The sequence below is a fragment of the Diaporthe batatas genome (assembly GCF_019321695.1).
Source record: "Diaporthe batatas strain CRI 302-4 chromosome Unknown Contig00001, whole genome shotgun sequence".
NCBI classification, from domain to species: domain Eukaryota; kingdom Fungi; phylum Ascomycota; class Sordariomycetes; order Diaporthales; family Diaporthaceae; genus Diaporthe; species Diaporthe batatas.
This window is the reverse complement of record NW_025408548.1, coordinates 3,219,813-3,238,137: the sequence shown is the minus strand read 5'-3', so window position 1 is coordinate 3,238,137 and position 18,325 is coordinate 3,219,813. Positions and strand designations below refer to the sequence as shown.

The following is an 18,325-nucleotide window of genomic DNA, read 5'->3' as shown; positions in this document are numbered from 1 at the left end:
CCGTCGATGTTGAAAAACAAGCCGTCCGTCTTGGCGAATGATCCCGCAGCGGTCCCAGAAGACGTATTTCCTGCGACAGGGAGAGCTCGAACAGTGGCCGCAGCCAGCAATGGCAGAAAGGATACCAGACCCTTCATCTTGTTGGCGAGCAACAAGTCAACAACAGTGAAGTTGGGAAATGTCGTAAGCGAACGCAAATGACTACACAAGAACGACAATACACTGCGAGCTTTCCTGAGCCAAGACATCAGGTTTTATAATACTACCCAGCTGCGTATGGTCCTACAGTGGCATGCAACCCTCCCCGTCACGTCCCCACCTGAACACAATCTTCCCCTTGTAGACCCATGCTTTCCCCTATTCTCTGTCAGGACGGTTTACAGTAAATTGTTCCGTCATTGCAGTCATGGACTGGACCCCAAATGCCGGTTTGCAGTCTCCTGTGCGGAGTCTCACGCTGCGCATGGCCAACATTGAAGTGGGGGGATCGGAGGCTTTTTGTGTCCTTGAATGGTGAAGGCCACAATGCTGCCGTCGCGCCTTGCCGATTCGGGTTGGTAAATGTCCGTCCACCAATGAAACTACCACAGCATGCCGGCTCGTCGCAGAGAGTACGGAGCGAGCTGCGCCTAGCGGATCGGCGTGCTACAGCACTTGAGCAGGCGACCTCCCGAGCAGCCGGGCAGCCCAGTCAAGCTCTTCGGCTCTACAATGACACGCCATCCGCCGAGGCTTTGCAACAACCGTTCCGTTTTGATACAGATTCCCAGATTACTGAGTCTCTCGTTCCTTGTCCTATTCGATCCAAGAGGACTGAGGAAACGTCACAGCCAGAGGTTAAGGCATATTTCCTTTTCCGACGTCCTCGACCGAGACGTAAACTTAAAATGCTCCGCATCTGCCTCCAGCCCCTCATCTCAAACCATAGGGGGCGGACCCACTGATCCCGTCAATCTTGTTCCATGTTTCACGCAAAGTGCCGGAGGTAAGTGGGGGAGGAAACAACCCTGGGGGTCGAGTGGGTTATGGTTTGGCTGAACAACAAAATGCATTCCACTTACTCGGACATGAGCCGCATCGGTGGCTGTTCATCTGATTCCTCAGAGGTGCAAACGAGGTCCTATACATGTAACGCCCGGACTGAAGATCCTCGAACTCTGTCTCGGGGCAGTGGTGCAACGTGTTTTACTAAATGAGGAATTGAAATATGGCTCCTTAGGACCCCAGATTGGATGTGGTGTTCTTGCTATTTAAACCAATCTGCTCGTCTTCTTGCAGGGCTCGATGTATGTCACTCGCCTCCATCACAAATGCCCGTGTTGCATTGAGCAGATGCGTAACTACCTAGGTACATGTCACACGTGTGCCTACGATATCACATTCCCAGCCAAGACTGTCTCTCATCCCAATCGAAATTAGAACGTTGCAGTGCTGGTCAGGTCACTAGAGAGACTGCACCAGCTTGGTCAATTGTATCATGTACAATCCAGATCTGGAGACTTAGACAGCAGGAGACTAGAAGCAGTGTCTAATGGAACTCTTTTCCTGCTCAGACAACTCCATCATTAGCATCGTATCAGGCTCATTCTCGTCAGGTCCGCTGAGCTCATAATGATGTGAAACTTTTCAAGATTCAACGGTTTGGACCTACCACCCTCTCTTTACGATCAATACTAGAGGACGAATTACATTTCCCGAAATAACTGACATCTGGAGAGAAACGCTCACCGTCAGGTGTGGCGGATACGCAATAACTGCTTTGGCTCCAGTTCCAGTTTGGAAGGTGTTTGCTCACTGGCAGTGTGCGAATTCCACTCGCAATCACTCAAGTAAATTCAAGAGCGGAGCCGCCCACACCAACCATCAGCCGTCAACAGCTGTGAAAACATGTATTAGGAGCCCGGCTCTTATCAGTTCGAAAGCCAACGTCTTTCCAAATGCCCAAGCTCGCAGGGCCTTACCTTGAATATCAAACTATGACATTGTATCGACTTGACCGACTGTTGGGGATCCGGGGACTTTGAAGCTAGTCTCGGATCGCTATAGCTTTGAATGTTATGACACTGCATCGCGATCGACAAGGTCTTACGCCGTGATAGAACGAGGCCACACAGACAACGCGGTACCAAGTGTCAAGTGAAGATCAGACGTCGCTTAATATAACCATGGAATTGACGTGTGCCGACCAGGGAGATCAAACCGCTTCTCGTAGATCCAGTGGGGACCTCGCGCCCAGATGCCAAAGCAGCTTTTTGGTAGCACCAGAGGGTGGTAACGTGCCAGGGCGACTGTGCATATGCAGGTGGTGTCGGCCCGTTGGAGCACATCACGCACTGTTGTCTTGGCTCCCGTACCTACCTACCATAGCGCTCCCTAGGGGGTTTTTGAATACGGTCTCTAGACCGTCCCTTCCGCTTCAAAACGGTACCCTAGGCAGTCCCTGGTACCTTAGAACTGTTTCCTTACTAATACTCTCTGGCGACGGCTATAAGGTACATCAGTACTTTTCTTCAAGACTAGGAATTCTTCAAAACCAGAGGATTCTTCAAAACCTTCCCTTTTCCCTCAAGACCTTCGCCCAAAGGCCCAGAATACAAGGGGAAGGAACCTAACCAGGGGCCACAATACGTAAGCAAGCACGTAGGGCCAGTCAGGGGTCTATTCTAGAGGGGAAGACTATTAGAGGAATGGGAGAGGAATTCTCTCTCGGCCAGTCTTCACGCCGAGGCAAAAGCTTGATGTTGAGGAATCTGAAGACCAGGCCTGCTAAAAACCCCATTCCTTACTTCAAGACCTCCTTCTTGCTTAGAAACTACTAAGGAAGGAAGGAACCGTTGGCAGTTATAGCCGTCGCCAGACCGTAATAGGGTGGAGACGATTTTCAAAAACCCCCAGGGGCGCGGTACGGTAGGTATGTAGACCAGTCCAAGAAGTCCTGCCTACCAAGTACGCACCCAGGTGCTGCTGTGCCTTCCACACCACCACCATGACGCCGGACTCGGAGCGTGCATTACACTGGGCCCTGAATGGGAGGTGCGCAGAACGGTCGGAAGACTAGATCGTGTATCATGGGCATACAGACGACTCTCGAACGACCGCATACGGGGAGATCTGAAGCGGGTCAGCATCTGTGCGCGCTCAACACATGTCTGAGCCTGGACCGAGCCATGCTGCCATTGGTCGTCACATTCGAGTCTGGCTGGGCCAAGTCGCCGAACCGCCACTCGGAAGCTTCGAGCCCAAGATCTGTTCCGGCCCTTTACTAGGGCGAGGGCCAACGCAGAGCCCCTGTTATGGTAGGCCAGTGAGAAGATTGGACGACCTCAGCAGCTCGGATGATACAGGACGCCTTGCTCTCCCACCACTGTCAAGGCCTATAAATCAATTGCCGTGCTCGGCGCGGACGCCGGTGAAAGTCTCTTGACGCCTCTTTCCACCTTCCGCACTCCGTCTCTTGATGCATTGCATTTCAGGGTGAGAAAGGTTACTTAAGACATCCCGCCTCAGTGCATGTGCCGCCATTGGGCGGCGGCGCCTGCATATATAAAACGAGAGCTCGCATATACTAGCTGTAAGTCGCCAGCGGCGACGAGGACGCCTAGCTCCAGTTCTCGTCATTCATGCCCCGAGGCTGTTTCATGCGACGGCATGCCTTCCAACACGTCAGTCGGCCTACCAGCGTCTCGTGGTTTCCTGACCTGTCAGACACCCTTTGACTTTGGACCGCTGTAACGAGTTGAATTAAGCTTTCGATCGAGTTCCGCGCTACATTCCAGATTTCCAGGGTTCAGCGTTTATTCGTTCTGGCCCAGCTACGTGCCGAGCCCCAGCAACGAACCAGGCGATAGAGGCTCGCCAGGGTGTCTGGTTTCAGCAGCTTTTTCGCTGAACCGAATTTGTTGAGCGGGCCCCTGATCCGATTCGCGCCCCCCGGGAGAAGGTGCCGAAAGGTGAGACCGTCACATAGGCGGCGGCACTTGAGAGCAGATTCCCATTCACAGTTGGCCTGTCAATATATACAGTATTTCGGATCCTGCATATACACTCCCCAACGCACGTCCGTTGTGTTCCGGTCGTCAACATTCTCGCTCATGCAAACACAATGGCGACTTCGACCTGCAGGGCAGCTCTGGGGTTTGTCGCCGTTGTCAGGATTTGCGGCCTGGTCCTGCTCTGGCTTGCCATCTTCGGGGCTCCTGAGGCTACCGCTCAGACGCAGGCAGTTCCGAGCAACGTGCCTGCTTGCGGAGTATGTATGCCCCCGTGGATCCTTGCGCACGATAGGTCGCAGACCCGCATTGGCTGTCACTCACACTGACCCGCGTACCTGCAGCTCAACTGTCTCCTCGAAGCCATCCCTGGGTCTGGCTGCTCCCTCGGAGACACGTCCTGTCAATGCTCGAGCTCGGTCTTGCAGGACAAGATCAACGACTGTCTTGTCGCCAACTGCACGATGCAGGGGCGTCTTGGTATGTGGATTTCATGGGCGCTGAGCAGAGACCTCTCAGCGCTCCCTTCTGCTCCAAACTCGAATGTGTAATTGTTTACAGAGACGCTGCAGACATCTCACGTGTTACTGCTGTAACATGCGGCTTCTCCGACGAGTCTCAGTCGACGCGCGTCATCATAGCAGTAACCTTTTTCTTTGTCGGCACATCGGTCTTCGTTATGCTCCGGACGTGGTCGAAGCTTCTGACACGAACCCTTTATGCCGAAGACCATATTATAACCCTCGCCGTGACACTGGCGATGGCACCATTTGTTTGCACTGTATACAGTAAGTGGGTTTCTGGTCGAGCCGTGCGTCACAGCTTACTATAATGGTTCGAAACCTGCTGACCTGCTGCCTCCCTCGAAGTGTCCGCATTAGGCTTCGGCAGCCACCTGTGGAGCCTGAAGGATGGTGCACTGCTACAGATTCTCCGACTATTCTACATCTCCGAAATCGTATACGTGGTTGTGCTGGCCTTGATCAAAGTCTCCATCGTCACAATGTACCTGCGTATTTTCTGTAAGCAGTTTCTAGATACGACTTTTACCCGCGGAAGAACAAATTCCCCCATTCTTAGCCCGTATAACAAAGACTTCAGGGGCTACAGGTTTCAAGATATGATATGGCTACCTTGTGGCCTATCCTTTACTGTGTCGGCTTGAAGATACTTGTTCATTTTTCTGATAGCTGACTCTGAATGCTATAGGGGCATACAGGCCATTCTACATCGCTTGCTACGTCGTGCTCACCTTTATTCTCCTCTCAAGCTCCATTGTTACGGTCCTTACGATACTATCCTGTCAGCCGGTCCAGTTCTTTTGGGATAGGGACATAGGTGGTTCCTGCCTGGACATCACGGCCCTAGCCTATGCCAACTCAGGTCTGGCTGTGCTCCACGACGTGACCATTATCGTTCTACCCATATTCATGCTATGGAATCTCCAAATGACCCGCAAAAAGAAGGTCTTCATCGGTGTCATGTTTGCTCTGGGCGGAATCGGGCTTGTCGCCACTATAGTCCGCCTGCAGACCCTGAGGGACTTCGGAACAACTCCTGACCCCAGTTGGGAGTGGGTACCGGTAGTATACTGGACCAGCGTTGAGCTTTCCGCAGGAATTATTGCGTCTTGTCTTCCTGCTGTTCGAATCCTTCTCGAGAGATTCTTCAAGTTCTTCGCGTTGAGCACGGCTGCGTCAGAACCATCAACATTCATCAGGTTGCAGAAGTCAAGAAGACCGTCTCGCAAAGGGTCGACTCCAGCAGCTGAGCATTGGACAGATGACGTTGTGGGGGACACAATTCTCATAAGCTCGAAGAACCCTGCATCGGCTGCATCGTCTCTGGTGCGCGATGCTGAACTGACTGGGAATAGAATAGGCGAAAGATCCGGTCAGGGTTGATGGGGAGGTGGGAGGAGGGTGGCCTCCGGGCCAAGAAGATATTTGTGCACCACTTCACGCAAAATCAAATTGATTGCTTACACTATATATAGTTTCACTTCTATTCTATATATATTTAAGGATATATATAATACCTTTATATAATAATAAGCACTTAAAACCTAATACTTAAAAAGAATATAATATTAATAATAATAATTATAATATAATAGGTATTTATAGTTTTAACCTTATAATATATAAATAAAGTTAAAAGGTATTATTTTAATAATATTAATTATAAATAGAAATAATCTATAATTTAGTTATTATAAAGAAGTTATATAATAAGATTAGGTTTAAAAATAGTTACTATATAAATAAATTATATTAAAGGAAGCCTAACTAAAAATTATTCCTTTAAATATATATATATATATATATATCTTATAATAAAACCCTTATTAAATAAGTTTATAAAGTTTAATATTATAATCTTTATTTAAATATATAACTATTAACTTTAAAAACTTAAAATAAAGAAATAATTTATAATATATTATTTTTAAAATTTTTATAATAAAGTATTAAAACTTTTAAAAAGAGTTTTAAAAGTAATTTATAAAAAGATAAAGGAAAAATATAATAAGTTTATTCTTCTTTAAGTTTATACTTTTATTATTAATAACTATTAACTTTTTAATAGTATAAAAAAGTATAATAAAAATAAAGGAAAGAATAGATTTAAAATTTCTTTTTAAAAGGATTATAAGAATATATATAAAGTTATTAAAGACTTTATATATAAGTTTTAAACTATTAGAGAAGAAATAAGTAGTTAAACTAAAAGATAGTTATATAGTGTAAAGGAAAAATATAGTGTGGCTGAAGCTGCTTGTACTGTATACTAGTATATAATGTGGTCCCTTTATAAGAGGACTCAACGTACCGACAGCAAACAAGCTCTTGCGCTCAGCGTTGCTTCCACAATCGTACCCTGAGTTCATAATGTCGATGCATATAGGCATCTGTGACGTGCCACATGCATCGCCCGTGCGCTCGTTGCACCAATGCTACTAGTATGGAGCATGTGTTGGGGTCTGAACTGCAAGCTTATAGGATGAGTGTATGAATGTGTGGCGTCTTAGCGACCAGAAATCTTCATCGTAAATACAGATCTCCTCTGCCTCAAAGCCAGGTGCTTTACTGACCCAAGCATCGGGGATCAGTGTATGGCTATTGTGTGCTTATGAGCTCCTTCGCATTCTAAGTTGCGAAAGTCCCCTGTTCTCGGCCTACATTACCTACTCTGGCGACGTCCGGCTCGAGACCTGGCAGGATCATCAAGGCAAGCTAGCCTGGAAGTGAAGCAATGAGGTTGGGATGAAATGATGGTCTAGTTCGGGGATGAGGGGTGCAGCATTCGGAATCAAGCTTCCGAGGGTGTCACCTTGAAATTACGCATTTGCGTTTAACGGGTAGTACTTGAAGAACTATCATACCTAGGGAGGTAGTATTGGTCAGGTTTGCTGTGGCTCCTTAAGTACCTAGGTACGTAGCTATGGTGATTGATAGTTTCGGAAATGCCTGGCCCGTTAATGGTCGTGATAACTTGGAACACGTACTTGCTAGTCATGCGGGGGATCTAGAAAAGGAGATAGATGTATGGCACGGAATCTATGTGACCAGGTGGTTCCGCCAAAACAATCGATGAATTTCACATGTTCAGGCCAGTGCATGATTCCAATTTCCAGGCGATATCTCCAAGTTTAATAGCAAAGCAATGAAGAGATTGCTAGAGTATTCATGGCCTACGACTTGTACCTAGTTTCGCAATAAAGACATGGAGGGTCCATCCAATTCCGAATCAATTCAAACACATCCACTAAACAAACACACAATGCGCTGTGTCACAGTTTCGTGGAACAGATTCGTTTAATGAATACATTCGTCTACTTTGAATGGTATGAGAAAATAATGACCTACTAGCTATGCGGGAAAGGTCGCATGGAGAGAGCGAGCACTTAAGGAGACACATCAGCCACAATTTTCGGGAGTAGCCCAACAACAATATTGTAAGTCTAAAACTATAAACTTCAGTTATGTACCGCGTCTTGATATGAGCCACAGAAACCTCCTCGACATCGGTATGCCCGAATCCGCCACCAGCGCCGAGAGCGATTAGTGCTTCCGTACCAGGGCCCTAATGACCTACTTAGGCATTACCATTACCGTTATATATATATACAAGGCTTTAGCCATACTATATTTTTTCTTTATACTATATAATTATCTTTTAGTTTAGCTATTTATTTTTTTTTAATAATTTAAGGCTTATATATAAAGTTTTTAATAGCTTTATATATATTTTTATAATTTTTTTAAAAAGGAACTTTAAATTTATTTTTTTTTATTTTTATTATATTTTTTTATATTATTAAAAAATTAATAGTTATTAATAATAAAAGTATAAATTTAAAGAAGAATAAATTTATTATAATATTTTTTTATTTTTTATAAATTATTTTTAGAATTTTTTTAAAAGTTTTAATATTTTATTATAAAATTTTAAGAATAATATATTATAAATTATTTTTATTTTAAATTTTTAAAGTTAATAATTATATATTTAAATAAAGGTTATAATATTAACTTTATAAATTTATTTAATAAGGGTCTTATTAATATATATATTTAAAGGATAATTTTTAATTAAGTTTTTTTTAATATAATTTATTTATATAATAATTATTTTTTAAGATTTAATTTTACTATATAACTTCTTTATAATAATTAAATTATAAGTTATTTTTATTTATAATTTTAATTAATATTATTATTAAAATAATACTTTTTAATTTTATTTATTTATTATAAAGTTAAAGTTATAAATATTTATTATATTATAATTATTATTATTAATATTATATTCTTTTTAAATATTAGGTTTTAAGTGAGACGGTCCTCGCGACCTATGGCAAAAGAAGGCTCAAATTGTCTGTGAAGAATTGTTGATTCAAAACTAGAGTTGCCTAAGGAATAGTATGGGGGAGGCAGCGAAGCTGCAATCCCGCGTCGCGAGAGGTATGGAGGCCACTTGGGCTGATAAGATAAGCAGAGTGCACGGACCCACTGGTTGGTCCTGCGGGTGTTCAGCCTATGGCCCTGATATTAAGTACTTATTATTATATAAAGGTGCTATATATATCCTTAAATATATATAAAATAGAAGTAAAACTATATATATATATAAACTCTTAGTCTTTGAAGAGGATCGAGTTGATAATATGTTGGCTTATGCTGTTAGGAGCGATGCCTCCTAGCCTTGTCTGTGTGGCACGAGGCTGAGGCCACGTGCTAACGTGTTGTGATCTCTCTGCTCTGTTATTGAATTGCGATTTCTTAACGCTGGTTCTGAGCGTTTGCCACTGTACGAAGGCGCCACATACGGTTTATATGTATGGGTATTAGAAACGAAACCACGACACCCAAATACGAGAAATTCGAACGTGTCCAGGCCGACTTCGCTGGCCCAGAATCCGTGGCTGCCACTATCAAAAACTTGAAGTCTGCCTAGGGGGCGCGAAGGCAGCCTAAATTTACTTTGTTTCTGGGGTTTCTGACCACATGAGCGGATCTTTACAGACGTTAAAGGATGCGGGGGTTAAACACGCCCGGGCGTCGTCCTTTGGTCGAGTATGTTAGTCGACCCTGATAATAAAGACCTCTAGATGTCTGTTCGCACCCTCCCGACCTCGGGAGCACTTCAATGCGTGAGCCATGCCCGAGTTGACATTGCACTGGAGGATCTTGTATTATTCCCCTACGTCACAGCTCTGTTCCAGGTTGCGAGCAACCACTTCAACATGATTCTCGACAAGGCGGCAAGGCCCCCGAAGGCCAACATCTCTAAGGCGGTTCCTTGGTCGACAACATTACACCCAATGATGTTAGTGCAGTGGGCGGTACAGTGCTGGTAGAACGACCTTTGAGCGGCAAGGAGATCACCTACCTATGGACCTTGGTATTGGGGCCGAAGATGACCACTCTGATGGACACATTGGACATTATCAAAAGAGTTGACGGGCCGAGGTGACCTTGATACCAAACCACTGGGACCCGAAGGATTGGTGGCTAGGGTCAGCCAGCACACGCCTCTGCCAGCGGCCAAGGAGATGTTATGGATGCACGATGAATTCAGAACCTCGGGAGCGTCGTCCAAGCATTAGGAAAAGGCTCGATATAGAATATCTCGGCGCTTCGTGTGCAACGTGTTGATAACATCGAGGATCTATCCAGATTCATTGACGGCATGAAGGCAAACCTGAGAAGGACTGTTGAGATTGGAGGTGCAGTGGCCTCATTGCTTGCTGGAAGGGCCGGAAGAGAGACCGAAATTGATGTCGAGCCAGGGCGGCGGAGACCCTTCCCGCGGGCTCCTCCAGCGTCTGGTGAGCGAAAATGGTACGACCCGTGGCAGACAGGTCACAGATCAGCCCAGAATCGGAGGCGGAAAAGCGGGGCCGTGCATGGAGCTGGTGACGTAGTTCCGTGTCCTCCCGAAGCGTTGTCAGCTTTAAAGTCGCAACAGCGGTTTTGAGGAGGCTCATTTGATGTGCGAGAAGGGAACGAAAAGAGAGGCTGAAAATGACGGATCTGAGGACGACAGCAAGAATCCAATGCAAGATGAGATCTGGCCTCGGAAGGCTGTCTGGAAGTACTTGGTACACCTCCGTACCAGGCAGGCCGGTACGAGCCAATCAGCAGCTCGGCGGGCAGGGCGGCAGGGCGGCAGTAGCTCCTGTTGGGTGATGAGTGGGGCAATCTCGCTGCTCTTGCATGTCGTCCTTGTTGGACTCGCCACAGTACCCCGGATTTTCCCCAGACGACAAGCTGACTAGAGCTAGGCAAGCTAGGGAGCTAGGATCATTCCGGTGCAGCAGACCAGTAGCGGCATTGCCAGGGTAGCATACCCAGGTGGGCTGCATAGAGCAGAGGGGCGGGGCCAAGCTCCTGGCCCACCCTTGCTCGATGTGAGCGTCAGTCAGGTCACGCGATGGGCTGATTGACGATGGATGTCGTCCCGGACTCTACGCAGGAGAGGCTGGAGCTGCAGGAACACCCCACGGGCACGGCGGGACTGGCCCCCAGGCAGAGTGGGAGAGACAGACAAGGGAGAGTCACAGGGCACGGGCAAATAACAACAAGGAGCGGCAGAGGGAGAGGCAGAGACGCAGGCACAGGTAAAGGTAAAGGGAAAGGTCACTTGACTGCAACGGCCGTTACCCCGCCTGGACGCTGACGAAACCCAATTCAGAGAACTACCTTGATGCAAGTACCTCATCGGCACTGTGGCAAGGCAGAGATACTTCCTGTCTGGTACCCTACCCGCCTCACCTCCCTGGCCGGCCCACCTATTCTGAGGTTGGTGCAGCAGTCCTCAGGTGCTCTGGCTGTCTGTCTGGTGAGGAGAGGGGCACAAGGGGATACGACGGCGCAGCTTGGGAAGTCACGCTCGCCCTCACGCCATAGCCCCTTTCGTAGCCTGGACAATGCGTGCCTGCCATGTCGGCCCATTACCCAATGCCGGCCAACCAGAATAACCTTCCCACCTTCCCCTCCTCTTGTACTTTATTCGAGCTTCCCCCTCTTCTCGTGCTCTCTCCCTGAAACCCATCACCATCAGATCAAGTCATCAACCTTCTGCAACACACAACTGCTTTACCATCACCCGGGTCCTCAGAAGTGACCCTGCCATCCACAGAACACATCCAATACTCCTTTCAGCCTCTTGTACCAGAGACTCACAACACCCCAATCCAAAATGACGGAACCACTCTCCAAGGTTGACTCTGCCGTCGAGGGCGTCGACGCCGGCAAGGATGTCAAGGAGACGAAGAAGCCTAGGATGTCTTCGATCGCGGCTCCTGGCGTGTGGAACATCAAGGACATTGGTACGTCCCCCCTTCCACTCTCTTGAACCCGACATCCCCAGAACGCCCATTCCCTCGACATCAGCTGACACGGCCCGAACAGAGGAGCAGAAGATTGAGCTTCAAATAGCCCCCGAGACACAGAAGACCGGATGGTAAGTGCCCTACTTGTTCACCGTCACCACTCCCCTTGCAAATTGCGTGTTGTGGATCTGAATACTGACTGGTCGCTTTCGCCCACAGGAAGGTCAACACCTCGCCATCATCAATTGAGGACAGGGACATCCTGAAGAAGATGCTCACCGAGCCACCAGTCAAGAAGATTGACCTGCACTTCCCACTGGGCCTCGAGGTCACGGCACGGAACCTCAAGGGGGTGACGATCAAGGATGCACTGGATGCTATCCACAAGCAGTTCAAGAAGAGGGTAGGGCTGCCCCCCCCCATCATCAACCCCCCATCCTCTTAAGCTTTTACGGAGCATAATGGATGCTACCTCACAACCGCGCATGATTACTGACTCAGTTTCGCCTTGCAGCAAGATGACGAGCTGGACAAGCCCTACCTGGCTGGGTTTGAGTGGGACAAGGAGGAGTCATGGACCAGGCTGGTGGTTCACCTGCAGCTCAACAGCGGCGTGGTTGCTGCCCCGTCAGGCAAGAAGAAGAACAAGAAGGCTGCTGCTGAGGAGTAAATCCGCCCTCAAGGTCGTCAGCCACTGGCCCCGGACGCTGGGGCATAGCGAGCTTAGCATTGATTTGACGAGTTGGGTTGGAAGTCGGCCCTGAGGGGCAGCCCTGCGGTTGACGGCACCCTGGGCACCGGCGGGTCAATGTATGATTTGAGATCAATGGCTCTCATTTCGAGAGATTATTATCCCTACCGCCGTGAAAATGGTGCAGAGCACAAGTCAATTGAAGAACATGATCCATTATCCAAGCTATGACGTATGTGCAATGAAACCTGAGCTCAGGACATAGTCACTCTCTGACAAAACCATGCGTAACTTCCGGCGAGGCTTGTGGAACTGGACAATAAGTAAGTATAAGGCTCGTTGAGTGTTTTATCCAAAAGCCAGTCATTGTATTACCAGACCACCTATCTATAATAGATACAGTCTAAGAAGGCTCCTGCTACTGTGGTTGAATAGTCAGTCACAGACAACCAATTGCACCATGTCCTGTCAAGGTCCAGCAACAAACCCCCCCCCTCCTTTTCTGGCTCGCAGACACCCACCCTATCGATCAAGTGCTGCGCCAGTCCGGGCTTCTCTGATCCACCCTGGGCCGGTTCAAGTAGTGTAGGTGGCCGTCCCGATCTGAGAAGCGGGTCCTTCATGGTGCGACAATGCTGAAGGTGCGGGGCGGTTCTCGTCGGCCCGCATTGGACCCCGCGGCTGTCGACCCCGCATTCTCCGTTGTTAGCCGTGTGCGGAACGAGCAGTCGGAGACTACAGCTCGATCTTGACACTCCGACCAGCTCGCGCCGCGACGTCACCTACCAGAAGCCGAAGGGCTGGGAGCTCTGCTCGTCACGGTCTGCAGTCTTAAGATGCCGATACTCCCCGCCGCTGACCCCCGTGGTAGCTTATTGGGGAATGACATGCGAGAGGTTGGCTGAACTGACTGACTTGTTAATTAACTGATTGATGTCCCTCCGCCGAACACAACAACAGTCGCAGTGAGTGTCCAAGGACAGCCTCGGCACAATGCCAGTCACAGAGTTCTCCCTCAGGGAGAAGTACCGTTACCAGAACGGCTTCGACTCCTACTTCGAGCAAGTATAATCTTTACCTCCTCGCGGGGGTCTTTTGTGGCCCTTTTTCTTTTTCAACGGGAGCCTTGGGCTAATCGCCAGTTGCTCGTCCGACAACAGAACCGAAGCCGTCCCGGATGCCCTCCCAGTCGGCCAAAACTCCCCACAGAAGCCACCACACGGCCTCTACGCCGAAAAGCTCTCGGGCACCGCCTTCACCGCACCGCGTTCCGAGAACAAACAGACATGGCTCTACCGCATCCTCCCCAGCTGTTCGCACCCGCCCTTTGAGCCGGCCTCGTCCCAGCCCACCAACGGCCACGGCCACGGCCACGGCCAGGCCGTGGACTTCAAGGAGTCGGCCGCGACAAAGATGCACTACATTCCCAATCAGCTCCGCTGGGACCCCTTCGACCAGGGCTCAGGGGACACGGACTTTGTGAGCGGCCTGCACCTGGTCGCCGGCGCGGGGGACCCCACGGTCAAGTCAGGGCTGGGCATCTACATCTTTGCGGCGGCAAAGTCGATGGACAAGAAGCATGCCTTCTACTCCGCCGACGGCGACTTCCTCCTGGTCGCGCAGGAGGGCGCGCTTGACATCCGCACCGAGCAAGGCTGGCTGCTTGTGCGGCCCATGGAGATCGCCGTGATCCCGCGCGGCGTCAAGTTTGCCGTCTACCTCCCCTCGGGCCCCGCTCGCGGCTACGCCCTGGAGCTGTACCAGGGCCACTTTGTCCTGCCCGAGCTGGGGCCCATCGGGTCCAACGGGCTCGCCAACGCGCGGGACTTCCAGGCGCCGGTGGCCTCCTTTGACGAGGACCACGGCAGCGTGGCCTTCGACGGGCCCAACAAGTACACCGTGACGGCCAAGTTCGCCAACAGCCTGTACCAGACCCTGCAGCCGCACACGCCCTTTGACGTCGTCGCCTGGCACGGCAACTACTACCCCTACAAGTACGACCTGGGCCGCTTCAACACCATCGGCAGCATCAGTTTCGACCACCCGGACCCCAGCATCTTCACCGTGCTGTCGGCCCCCTCCGACCACGCGGGCACCGCCGTCGCCGACTTTGTCATCTTCCCGCCCCGCTGGCTCGTCGGCGAGGATACCTTCCGCCCGCCCTGGTACCACCGCAACACCATGAGCGAGTTCATGGGGCTCATCCAGGGCGGGTACGACGCCAAGAAGGGAGGGGCGGGCGGGTTTATCCCCGGCGGTGCGAGCCTGCACAACGTCATGAGCGGCCACGGCCCGGACGCGGACAGCTACGAGGGCGCGCGGGACGCGGAGCTCGCGCCGGCCAAGGTCGGCGCGGGGAGCTGTGCCTTTATGTTTGAGAGCTGCCTCATGGTCGGCGTCACGGACTGGGGGCTCAAGACGTGCAGCAAGGTCCAGGAGGAGTATAACCAGCACAGCTGGGGCGGGGTCAAGGTCCACTGGAAGCGGCCCGAGGGCGCGAGCGCTGATGGGCATTTGTTGTGAACTAAGTCGTCGTTGTCGAGGGCACGCCGTAAAAGTTGTTTGTGCGCCATGGCCAGGCAGGCGACCAGACTGTGAACATTTCCAGCGTTTGATGTAAATTTTGATATTGAGATAATATCCTCTGTCCGCTGTACGGTTCCGCACGTCTTGTCATGCTTTGTGCCCGCCTCCTGTCACGTTCAGGGGAGGGGGGGATGGTCCAGAGCGGACCATCGGTCCCGGATTTCCAACGTGTTGAGTAGTATTAGTGGAGAGAGCTTGTAGAATACAATCCTACAATTATGCCTCTCTTATCATATGCCAGCTTCAGCAGCTGCACTGGGTATCTCAGATTTTCCTCCCCATCACTCACGAGAGCACTGTCCGTGCCTTGCAATACGAATCAGTCAAATCACACGGCGTACCGCGCCGGTGCCATGCATCTCAAACTTTTGCCACCTCTTATTGTGATGCCGTCCCGGCCCCGCCATCGGCCCCAGCCTCGAGCGGCTTGCGCCCATAGACGACGGTAAATGGGAAATACGCATGTATGCCCGTGTCGTTTAGGCTCTTGCGCACATCAACAAGGAACATCTCGACCTGCTCGGCCTTCCACCCCAGCCCGTGCATGAGGGGCCGCTTCGCGACGGCGGACAGGCCCTCCATGAGGATCATGCGGAGGAACCATATCCCCTTCTGGCGCTGGCGGCGGTCGCGGGCCCAGCGGCCGATGGGGAGCTTGTGGCGGGCCTCGGTGACGTCGTCGAACCCGGCGTCGCGGAGGCCCTGTGGGAGGCGGTTGATCATGTGCAGGTCCAGCCCCAGGGCGGCGATGCCCATCTGCACGTAGTAGCAGAAGTCGCGGAATGCATAGGGGGTCGTGTCGGTCAGGGTGTTGTCGTCTGACCGGGGCCAGTAGGTCATTTCTTGGAATTCTACGTAGCCGCCTGGCTTGAGGTGTCTGTGGAACGACAGTATTAGCCTCTTTTGCTCCCCGCCCTCCATGTATTCCCTCTTCATGTGTCTTCGCTTCTTGTCGCGTGAATGTGCATATGCCGTGGATAGTCAGGGGAGGGCCGTACTTCATCACCCGTTGTAATAACGCCCCCGGATCTCTGATTGAGAACGCCGTGTAGCGCATGTGTATAAAATCAAAGGCATTTTCGGGGTAGTCCGTCCAGTCCTCCTCAAAGTCGTCTGCCGAGAAGAAGACATTGTCCCAGACATAGGCCGGTTGTATTGGAGATATGTCGCAGCCAAAGATCTGTGATTTGCCGTACCTCTGGGCCACTATTGACTCGTCAGCGTGTCTGTTGCTCGGTCCACTGCTGTGATACTATCCCGCTTCTAACGAGTTACTGGCACAACAGGAGGAGCATAAGGAGGCTGCTAGGAGCAGTCAGTGTGACAGAGTGTGGGATCATTCGTCTCCGGTCAACGACCACCTTAGCGTGTGTGCAGGTGTTTTTTGAGATTTGGGGGCCGCGATCATGGGTTTCCAAGGCCAATCGTCCCTTTTGGACGATCACAGACAGCAAGTGTCCCATAGCGGAAATCAAACCCCATGCTGTCTCACTGATCATGGCGGTGACACCGGCCAGAATGCATGTTTGTACGACAGGCTGCTCAGTAGCGCACAGGGAAGCACAGCCACGTTGAGGGCCTGTGGTGGTCCGGAATCCGCTCTTGTCCCAAGGCACATCATGTCGCCCCCGGTGCGCACCGGTTGATGTCCTCCGAGACACTACATCCCGGCAGGTTGGGAGGGTGGGAGAGACAGAAAAGGGATGCGAAACACAGGACATTGTTGCACTCACTCTCCATGGCCCACTCCCCTGTTCCGGTGCCTGTAGTTTGGTTACACACTAGGTCAGCCTTCTGTCTCTGTTTTGTGGTACACGCAGGGTTCTCTTTTTTTTTCTCAAGACAGAAAAAAAAAAAGCCACGTGAGTGGCATATTGTTCAGCTCGGCTCGCCAGGGATACAGGGCTCTTTTATTGTGCGGGAGATGCACAAGCCGGGCAATTTGCAGGGGGGGGGGGAAAAGAAAAGGAAAAGAAAGCCAACACAGCCCAGTCTGGCCACTCTGAGACAAGAGTCCACAATTGGGTTGATTGGGCGCAGGCCTCCAAGGTTTGAGGAGTAAGGCGTGAAGAGGTGGAGATGGAGGTGAGAATTGGGAGAGGAAGCAGCAACATACCCAAGTCGAAGACCATCCCGCCCCGCTTCAGCACGTCGTCGACGGGTGCGTAGAGCAGCTTTTCGTGCATCATCCACAGGGCCAGCTTGTGCTTCATGTCGTCGCGTTCTTGCTCGGACTCGTCGTTGGGTAAGGGGTAGACAACCCTGCCCGTGGCCGGGGCGTGGTAACGGCGGCCATTCTCGTAGACAAAGTCTGTGTCGAGGAAGCTGTTGTCGTCGTCGTCGCCGGCGGCGGCCAGCTCCTCGGTAGATGCGGGCGTGATCCACGTGCTGGTGAAGGACAGGGCGGCCTGGGCCCCGGTGGCCTGGCCTAGCAGGGACGGTGGGGGCGAGGGCTCGGGGCCGCCAACACTGGTCCCTGAGGGCTGTGAAAAGGTATTGATATTTGTATATTCCGAGACGCTGGTTGGCGGGTAGTAGCTGGAGGATTCGTAGGCGGGGAACGGAGGTGCCTCTCCTTGGGATGATGATCCTGCCGGTTTCCTGTTCTGGTCCATGATGGAGCTGGATGCCGAGCTTGGAGGGGAGAGCATTATCGTCATGTGCAGGGTGGCTTGCCTGGCCTGGTGTGGACTCTGGGCCTCTGGTTTCTGCCCTCAGCACTTGTGACTGACCACCAGTGCTATGTTGACAGCGGACGCTGCATGGCCGGTGGGAAGTTGGATGAGATAATACTATGTGGTCCAGGGGCCGGTGGTCAGATGAAATAAGGCTGGGCGGGAGTGAGGCTCTTGAGGCGCTCCCAAGAAATTGTGTCTGAGTGAGCAGCCAGACCCAGGTTCGGGTCGAGCGAGAGTAAGCTGCCGATCTGGTAGCGGGTACGAAGTACTGTACGAAGTACCGTGCTGTATCGGTGGCTGGAACGAGTATGGGCTTCTGGGCTGTGGGTGGCAGTGGGTGGCAGTGATTATTGTGGTGGTGGTGTCGTTAAAGGATGGGTTGACTTGCGGCGGGAAGCCATTGGGCGAGGACCAGTTTATGATCCATAGGGTCGGGTAAGGTGGGTTTCTTTTGTTCAGGTGCCCCCGTCTGTCACCCGGGCCAGGGATTGGACAGGTCGAGGGGAGCAAGAACCGGGATGCTGGTCCTTCGAGGAGCTGC

The 18,325-nt window shown here is 51.0% G+C and overlaps 4 protein-coding genes across 4 annotated transcripts; 3 read left to right on the top strand and 1 right to left on the bottom strand.

Annotated features, from left to right (window-relative positions):
- Positions 1-4,482: 4,482 nt before the first annotated feature.
- KVR01_000343 (uncharacterized protein) lies at positions 4,483-5,760 on the top strand (the record flags this gene model as incomplete). The annotated part of the gene is made up of 4 exons (XM_044790820.1): positions 4,483-4,777; positions 4,859-5,011; positions 5,199-5,632; positions 5,710-5,760. 4 exons carry the CDS (start codon positions 4,483-4,485, stop codon positions 5,758-5,760), a joined length of 933 nt encoding a protein of 310 aa, XP_044650292.1.
- A 4,762-nt stretch (positions 5,761-10,522) lies between these two features.
- KVR01_000145 (uncharacterized protein) lies at positions 10,523-12,739 on the top strand. Its single transcript, XM_044784630.1, has 5 exons — positions 10,523-11,121; positions 11,190-11,826; positions 11,909-11,960; positions 12,049-12,232; positions 12,344-12,739. The coding sequence occupies exons 2-5, from the start codon at positions 11,697-11,699 to the stop codon at positions 12,497-12,499; spliced, it is 522 nt and encodes a 173-aa protein (XP_044650094.1). The 5' UTR covers positions 10,523-11,121; positions 11,190-11,696; the 3' UTR covers positions 12,500-12,739.
- Positions 12,740-13,513: 774 nt separating this feature from the next.
- KVR01_000144 (uncharacterized protein) lies at positions 13,514-15,043 on the top strand (the record flags this gene model as incomplete). The annotated part of the gene is made up of 2 exons (XM_044782354.1): positions 13,514-13,545; positions 13,681-15,043. 2 exons carry the CDS (start codon positions 13,514-13,516, stop codon positions 15,041-15,043), a joined length of 1,395 nt encoding a protein of 464 aa, XP_044650093.1.
- Positions 15,044-15,484: 441 nt separating this feature from the next.
- Positions 15,485-17,721, bottom strand: KVR01_000662 (uncharacterized protein; the record flags this gene model as incomplete). Its single annotated transcript, XM_044793732.1, has 4 exons — positions 15,485-15,983; positions 16,105-16,312; positions 16,840-16,869; positions 17,223-17,721. The coding sequence occupies 4 exons, from the start codon at positions 17,719-17,721 to the stop codon at positions 15,485-15,487; spliced, it is 1,236 nt and encodes a 411-aa protein (XP_044650611.1).
- Positions 17,722-18,325: the final 604 nt, after the last annotated feature.

What these genes read in the sequence shown, in the direction of transcription:
- KVR01_000145 (XM_044784630.1), top strand. Translation starts at nt 11,697, where the DNA reads ATGACGGAACCACTCTCCAAGGTTGACTCTGCCGTCGAGGGCGTCGAC. An exon ending in GAGACACAGAAGACCGGATG is followed by an intron (nt 11,961 to 12,048) that starts GTAAGTGCCCTA and finishes TTTCGCCCACAG; the next exon opens with GAAGGTCAACACCTCGCCAT. An exon ending in ACAAGCAGTTCAAGAAGAGG is followed by an intron (nt 12,233 to 12,343) that starts GTAGGGCTGCCC and finishes TTCGCCTTGCAG; the next exon opens with CAAGATGACGAGCTGGACAA.